General features: G+C 34.1%; 1 protein-coding gene across 1 annotated transcript; it reads left to right on the top strand.

The window, feature by feature from the left end:
• The first annotated feature begins 64 nt into the window (after nt 1–64).
• On the top strand, nt 65–8558 carry LOC106164189 (trafficking protein particle complex subunit 2). Its single transcript, XM_087007615.1, has 5 exons — nt 65–83; nt 6542–6882; nt 7283–7430; nt 7714–7799; nt 8015–8558. Exons 2-5 carry the CDS (start codon nt 6787–6789, stop codon nt 8111–8113), a joined length of 429 nt encoding a protein of 142 aa, XP_086863741.1. The 5' UTR covers nt 65–83; nt 6542–6786; the 3' UTR covers nt 8114–8558.
• The last annotated feature ends 388 nt before the right edge of the window (nt 8559–8946 follow it).

Below are 8946 nucleotides of genomic sequence, written 5' to 3'. Positions count from 1 at the left end.
AAGTCTCGCGCTTGTTTTTCATACGTTGATTGGTCATCTTCATCAAGCAACCTTGACCCACTTCTATGTGCAGCTGGCTAGCTGTGAGTACGAAGCGGTAGCAAATTATTTTTATTCATATTACAAATGGTTTTAATATATGTTAAATCATTGTGCTCATATCGTATTTCCATACCAATTTTAATAATATAAGCTAATAATTTATAAAATATGCGGATTATAGTTGGAGGTGGAGTCAGTCGTGTAGACTGTACATAGACTAGCGGTCCTTTAAAACATAGAAATGGACCGAAATGGATAGAAATGGACCGAAATGGGCAGAAATGGACCGAAATGGACGCATGGCAAACCTCTATGAGATCGCACTTGGGTTTTGCATAGTAAAAATAAACTTACTTTCATACCAGAAAGAAGTTTTATTGAATTTTCTGGTGATACACCCTTCGAGGTAGTAATCGGGTCAAGGTCGCCATTTTCAAGGTGGATTCCACAACGAGGCTGTGGCGGTGATTCCACAACGAGGCTGTGGCAGTGTACCTAAACATCGTCCTCAACCTAGCACAACCGACCACAAGCGTCCTCCCATATAAAATAGTAAAATACGGTAATAGTTGGAAATTCCACATAAGATGGTGCTTTACTGATATAGAATATAGGGGAGACCTGAGCTAGTCAATTTATGAAAAAGTAACTAAAACAATTTAAAAAAATTGATCTCATCATTTTGTAAAAGGACAACATCTCCAATAATACCAAGAAAACACTGGTGTAAAATGAAAACCCGACTCCCATGGATATCTGACTCCCCTAGTCAAATTACCATAATGAAAATCTGACTCCCCCATGAAATTTTGACTCCTCTCCAAAAGACTTCATGAATCTTAATTTATTTGAGTATATGACTACGATCTTGTAGTATGTAAAATGGGGGATACATTGGCACTATTTCTTAGTTTGCAGGTGAAAATTTTCATGAAAAAATAAATATGAAATTTGCACTTAACTGCCCATTCTCTCCCCTCTGAAAAAAGCTATTTATTTGATATGGGGTGATCATTTCTACACCTTTCTTTTTATTTTAATTTATGAAGATTATATTGAAAATATTTGAAAGTTTGATGGTTGAATATTAGGTGAGAAAAAATTAAAAAAAAAAACACGAAAATTAAGAAAATCTAAAATGTGCATTTTACCACCCATTGTCTCAATCTATCAAATATTAATAGCTTTTTCATAGGGGAGTCATTGGGTGGTAGAATACTAATCTTTCATAAATTCTTATTCTTATCCAATATATTCTTCCTAAAGTACCCTAAAAGAAAATATGTTGAAAAAATGTTAAATAAATACTTTTTCATAGGGGGAGTCCTTGTGTGGTAAAATACAAATCTTTAATTTTTTATATTTTTCATGAAAATTAAAACAAAAATTTAAGTGCCAATGTGTCCTCCATTATGCATACTACAAGATCATAGTCATTTACTCAAATAAAATAAATTTATGAATGTTTTGTGTGTGTGTGGGGGGGGGGGGGGGGGGGAGTCAAAATTTCCCAGGGGGAGACAAATTTTCACTATTGGACTGGGGAGTTACATTTCCATTAATCATGAAATTCTGACTCCCCTAAAATGTGACTCCCCAGTCAGATTTCCATAAATTATGGAAATCTGACTGGGGATCGAGTCACATTTTAGGGGAGTCAGAATTTCATAAATTATGGAAATCTGACTGGGGATCGAGTCACATTTTAGGGGAGTCAGAATTTCATGGTACACCAGTCATAAAAATGTTTTTTTTAACCGGATAGTGAAATGAAAGAAGTCGGCATCTAAAAAAAATTTGTTAGAGAATTAAAAATCTACTTTCATAGGCTTGTGATCGAATATAGTATATGTATAACCTGTATAGGGTATCAAAGTAAAGCTAGTTGCTTCAAGTTTCACAGAAATGTAGGCCTATCAGCGTTGTTCATTAGCACAAAAAGTCAATGGTTTTCTAAAATAATACTGGTTCAAAATTGAAATCATTTGTTTTCTTTTCATTTTATTATCATTAGTTTATTCCTAAATTAAAAAAGAAATAAGTTCGCTTAATAGATATTAAGATTCTTTCAACACATACCATGCAACGTAAAGAAACCTCAATATATATCTGCCGCGTCATCAAAGACCAAAAGAATCAATTTAATGAGTAAAAATTTATTTCATGGCGTTTACATGGAATTATAACTGCATTTGAGTGCAAGGCCCAGAAACACGCCCTACCTCATTTGGCGGCACATTCGTCCACTCACGCTGTTCTACCTCTTACAGGTAAATATTGGCTTGATTGGTTTGCTTTTTTATTTAAGAGTTTCATGTTGTCTTATTTTGTTATACAGATAATTATTTTTAGTTTAGTTCATTTAGAATACTATTCATTTATTTTTTAGTTTTAGTTCACGTAAATTGTTCTGTTCGTTTCATCACATTATTCAGACATTTGTCCACTCATGCTGTTCTACCTCTCATAGGTATCGCAATAAACAACATGTTTATAAAAAAATACCACTTCAAGTCTCTACCAGATCAGTCTGAGTCGTTTTTAAATAACAGTCCTGTTACAGTTTCATCAAGCAGTCATGCTAGGTATTCCTGTATTATAAAGGGTATATAGGTTTAGGTAGTTAATTGGAACATATTGGAAGCCTTTCCTGAGAAAAGTGGGTGGTCCTGAAAAGGACCGTTTATAGGTATGAAATGAGATTTCCTCAGTTTTCTTCGTTCAGCAACTTTTGGAGGTGCCTGGGTACCATTGCCAGAGCTTTCTTAACTTTGATGCTGTTGATCTGCTTTCAGTTTGGGCAGTGCGATGTAGATGCCAGGTCGTAGTGCCACCCTGAGCCGCATTTCCATGGTCGTAGTTCCGCAGACCATTCACATGGGCGGCATTGCAAATCTGGAAAGAATCTGCCCCCTAAATGCAGGCAACATTATCACGGAAGTGCTGAAAGATAACCCCTTCACCTATTGGTATTTTGTAAAACAGATACCAATAATAAAGTACCAAACTACTGGACGTAGTGTCACACTGGGCCATCCTCAAGGGTCGTAGTGTCGCAGACCTTTCACATGGGCTGTATCACAGATCTGATGCCCCAACTCCTAAACGCAAGCAACATTATTATGGAACTGCTGAACCCTTCACCTGTTAGTATTAGAAAAAACGGATATTAATAATAAAGTACCAATCACTATACTCTGGGCCGTCCCATTTTACTATATATTTTACCTTGTCAAACTGAACTGTCGATTAGATTTACTTCGAATATTAAAGGCACATCTTTTCCATCTACATGTAGTTACAACTTAGTTGCTGTTTGTGTCTGGAAATGAACAAACCATAGAATACGATTAAAATATGGAACCGCATTGACTCTTGGATACTTTAAAAAAATCCAAAGTAAAGTTTCATATAATGAAATGTTATGTAAAGTTATGTGGGTTTTAGATTTTTTACTAAAATATTGCCTTTTTTGCTTTATTCTCATACCTATTATTACTTTCATTTGATTCAATTTTACTTCGTTATTGTCATAATTTCACTGATAAATTTATTCCTCTTTTTTTCATTAACACAATATTTTATTCTAACCCCTCAGAGAGGTATGTGAAAGAAATGTATACACTTAACAATTGTTTTATCCTCTTTAAAGTTAATATTATTTACTATATAAGACAAAGTGTCCCCTAGTGAGAAGAAATGGACAATTAATTTCCAGACACAAACAGCAACTAAGTTGTAACTACATGTAGATGGAAAAGATGTGCCTTTAATAATCGAAGTAAATCTAATCGACAGTTCAGTTTGACAAGGTAAAATATATAGTAAAATGAGATGAGTTATAGGGTGATGTCAAATGGCTATGACACAGGTAGGGACAGTGATCGATATATATGAGTCGGTTGGTATACCAAAACACCAGCTACAACAAATAATAATGAAATCCCCTACATACATGTAGCACATCACTTCATAACAATAGCAAATCAAAAGCAGTCCAATGTGAAAAAATTTTTTAAAAATTATTCTGTGATCTGAGACAGCATTAAAACCTAATCCATTCTAAGCTAGTTAATCCAATTTACCTATTCAGGGATGAGACTACCATTTTGTAATAAAAAAGTATAAGATTAAAGTTTTTATTGCAGATCTGCATCAGCTGCAAAAGTAATATTTTTGGTTCCCAAAAATTCCAAAAGCTACCTGATTATGATCGTAACAATTATAACAAGCAAATAAGTAGACAAATTTTGTCTTCCAACCCTGTAAGTATGTTTTCTTACTATCTTATCAATTCAGCTTACCTGTGAGTCCATTGATTGCAAGAGGAACACTCAATAACATCGTATGTGCAAGCAGTTGAGCAGACACTGCATGGGTACCGAGGCTTCTTAGACTTCATATTAATACTTGGTTGTATCTTAGAACTCTATACGCAAGGGTTCATAAAGAAACTGATGGTTAACTGGCAATCTAAAGTTCTGGTCTCAGAGTCAAAGAAATAAAAAACATGTACTTATCTGAGTTTTTTTCACATTTCTTCGGGCCTGCATGGATCACACTTTTTACACCTTTCACAACACATAAATAGAAAACTTTCAGCTGATATTCTCTCCTAATCTTGCCATCCTCATTTTTAAGTCCACAAGCCTTGATCTACACACCAAAGTGTATAGACCTCACACCTGCTGAACAAGAAAGAATGTTTTGTTATTCATGACAAATTTATGAAGTACATGTATGTATACATGCACAGTTGCATAACAACCATTACCTTGTGGCAAAGACTTTACTAAATGGTTTGTTAAATAAGAATAGTTCTTTGTATAAGATTCATATTTCACAATAAATACACTGTAAATGAAAATATAATAAATTCTTTTTAAACGCCAAAAGGATCGTTATGATAATTAGCTTGAATTCTGTGCTTGCCATCAGACCACATGACCTCCTCATTGATGGCTCTGTTATTAATGATAATCTGTTTAGAAATTGTTACAAAAAAAAAAAAAAAAAAAAAAAAAAAAAAAAAAAAAAAAAAAACTTTTGATGTTGGGATGGATTCATTAACTATTGGTGAGAATGTTAATATTGTTTTTTTTTTTTTGTTTTTGTTTTTTTTTTTTTTGGGCCAAAATGAACACTTGATAGAATGGATCTGTTCAATGAAAAAAGGTGGTTAAGATCCAAATATCTTATCATAGGACTGATCTGATAGTGGTGATTAATTAATGAGGTGTTAACTCCACAAGCTCACAGAAGCCAAAAGGAATAGTAGCCAAATCAATTTGCACTTAATTAAATAAAGAATGTAAGTCTGACTTACCTGTCAGTGACATAACTACTGTACTCACTTGTCACATTTTTATCATTATCTCTACCAGCTAGCAGAGATCGCTAACTGGTTGTTAATAACTGTAATGGTTCACTGGCAATCTGAAGTCCTGGTCTCAGCGTTAAAGAAACATCACTTTTCTTACCTGAAATTTTTTTCACTCTTCACCCATTTCACAACACTAACAGAAAAATACAGAAAACTTACAGATATGGCAATGGACATGCCCTATGCTATAGAGATCAACAGTTTCAAACAGGTTTATAATAAAATACACTGCAAGTTCCACATCCTTTAACTCTTTCGGTTAAGGATATATAAGGATATACAGTATATTTATTCCTAATTATAATCCAGAAATTTCATTATTTAACTTAGACTATTAGTCCCCTCCCTGCTGATAATTCGCAAAAAATAAATATATATTATCATGTTGCACACATTATTGTAGCTTTCTTTGGTTCTGGTTACTTAAGTCAAAGGTTTGCAGTTTAAATGATCTAATTGGACTTTAAAACACGTGCATGATACAAGCAACTGTGTTTTTAAACAGAGCCTCGTTGTGGAATCCACCTTGAAAATGGCGACCTTGACCCGATTACTACCTCGAAGGGTGTATCACCAGAAAATTCAATAAAACTTCTTTCTGGTATAAAAGTAAGTTTATTTTTACTATGCAAAACCCAAGTGCGATCTCATAGAGGTTTGCCATGCGTCCATTTCGGTCCATTTCAGCCCATTTCGGTCCATTTCGGTCCATTTCTATCCATTTCGGTCCATTTCTATGTTTTAAAGGACCCTAGACTAGTGATGGTTGTCCGTCGATTCGAGGAAGACTTCTTGTGAGCTACTAGTGTTTGTGAGTCCTCATATGAATAAACAGTCCAATTCTGGATTTTTAATGTCTCTAGCATGTTTGGCATTGGGACTAACAGGGACAAAACAGGAACATAAACAACAGGCACATATGTGTACTAGTACTATTAAAAAAAACATTTTTCACAATAAATAATTTGTCCTTGATACTTTTACCATTTCAGTGCTTCTGAATAAAGTGTTGCTGCTATGAAATTGACATTAGATTTTTCTCTGTAATTCCCAATGTATAATTTGAAACTCACTTTATATTCACTCAATTTATTTCTTTTTCTTTTTATTTCACAGACAGAAAGTTGAATGTGAATCTACATGGAGCAACGGTTTATCCTGAAAAAAAGCAAGGATGCTACACACCTGATATAATGCGTCAGAGTTTAGTTACTTAGACAATTCAACATATGAACATTCCAATTCACATAGATTAGTGTACCCATGTGTATATATTTTCTATTGCGAAAAAATTTCATCCAAATGAACTCCTGCGGGATTCAACATTTAAATATCCAAGCTAATATACTATTACTGTAAGAATGTCTGGAAGTTATTACTTTGTGATTGTTGGTCACCATGACAACCCAGTGTATGAAATGGAATATCTACCACCAAGTAAAGCTAATGACCCAAAGGTAAGATACAGATGGAAAACTGAAGTGTGCATACCACAAAATGTTCCACTGAAAGCCAAAGAGTTTGGGACATTGAAATAAGATGTCTTAATCTATGAAATTAAAATTGCAACGCTTGAACAATTTCAATAAGAAGATCATTAGATCAGGTAGAAGCTGTTTGAATATGTTTTTATAATTAGTCTAAATTTTTTGTTTATAAAATTTGCAAGACAGTTGCAGCTGTCATTTGTGAATCAGGCTACAAAAGTCTGTTAAAATGCAATCACGGTACTGCCGAGCTAGTCTAACCAACTAAATTTTAGTTCAAGATCTTTTTGCTGCCAACTTTTTTATGTAGTCTTTATTGTTGCATTAGTCAGGTAACTGCAGTTGTGAAATTGTTGTTTCTTCCTTTTAGAAAGATGACCATCGTCACTTGAACCAGTTTATAGCCCATGCAGCATTGGATCTGGTTGATGAACAAATGTGGATGACAGGGAATATGTACCTGAAGATAGTCGACAAGTTTAATGAGTGGTTTGTCTCTGCTTTTGTCACAGCTGGAAGTATCCTTTTGATTTTGGTACTATTCCTTTCTGAATGTATGACACAAATGAAGCTAGATGATATTTGTAACCATATGTTTAATTCAGGGTGTAGGTAGATGTGTGTGTGTGTGTCAGAGAAAGAATAATAGAGCATTTTCCATGTTAAGAATCAAACGGTGACCTTGAAACAACAAGAACAATATTATTTAAGTTGACTGCCCTGCTAATATAACTTAAAACTTAGTGATGGCAGCTATTTGTTGATAGATACAGGTCACATTTCCTTAATCATTTGCTTCAGGAATGAGATTTCTAATGCTTCATGACACCAAAAATGAAGATGGTATTCGAAACTTCTTCCAAGAAATGTATGAAGCTTATGTTAAGGTGAGTTCTTCATCTGTGTCATGGTGCATCTTATTTTCAGACATGATTTTTTAAATTTGAAACCCTTTTTTATGTCTATTTTAAAGTTTTAAAACAACATATCCATTTCTCCTTCCTTGCTCTTACAAGCCAAACTCATTTCTAAGGTTTATGTACAACTATCATTTTGCAACATCTGGGTTCATGTTTCCTAACAAAAAAAAATTTTTTTCCAGTATGCCATGAATCCTTTCTATGAGCCCAATACTCCTGTTAAGTCAGCAGCGATGGACAAGAAAGCACAGACTTTAGGCAAGAAGTACCTTACTGGTTGAAGATATTGCTGGGACAGGATAGTAACTGAGAACACACTTCATTTGGAAGAGATGGAGTTGTTTCTGAACATAGATGTAAATACACTGTTATCAAGAGCCATGGGATATGTTTTGGGTTGCAAGATTAAATTCATTTGAATCAATAATTTTGTTGCTAATTGTAAGGAAGCAAACATAACTCGAAAGGATCGTTGTTTGAAGAGGTGAAAAACAATTGAAATAGTGGGATTGGTAACTGTTTTGCATGAGTGGACAAAGAAATATCAAGAGGAACAATGGAGTTGTCATTGAGAAATATCAGGCTCCATTTGCTCTTGGATTCTTATAAATAATGATACATGCCAAGCTTAAGAAAGTCGATATCTGGTGTGAAAATTTTATGTATTGCGACAGTGATTATGGCAATACATTATGTATGCTAATAAATGTGCAATTTTATATCCGAGGTCACTGATAGTTCTTGTTCAAAAGAAAAAAGTGCTGGAAGATTCTTTTTTGACATCAAGCTGAATCATCATAATTATGCCATATTTGGGGTCTCTCAGGTCTTTTTAGCCCTCCTTATGTGATTAAGTTAGTTACTAATACATGTGAAAAGTTCTGACACTTGAAAGGAAAATAACTTCATTTTAGGGGGAAAAGTGCCGTAAAACGTATTTTTTCTGTGTTGTTTTTTTCAATGTATTTATTGTGGAATTTTGAATATCACACGAGGACCTGTTGTCCCTTAACCTAGTTGATAACACCACAAAACGCCCAAAGAAGCATACATGTAACTGCCGATCAAAAGACGAGTCCATATCCACCACAAAAATGTTTACTACACATGTAGG

The sequence above is a fragment of the Lingula anatina genome, chromosome 3 (genome assembly GCF_051362555.1).
Source record: "Lingula anatina isolate TDL-2025a chromosome 3, LinAna3.0, whole genome shotgun sequence".
Taxonomy (NCBI): domain Eukaryota; kingdom Metazoa; phylum Brachiopoda; class Lingulata; order Lingulida; family Lingulidae; genus Lingula; species Lingula anatina.
The sequence above is the reverse complement of the archived record's forward strand: the minus strand, read 5'-3'. Positions and strand labels throughout refer to the sequence as shown.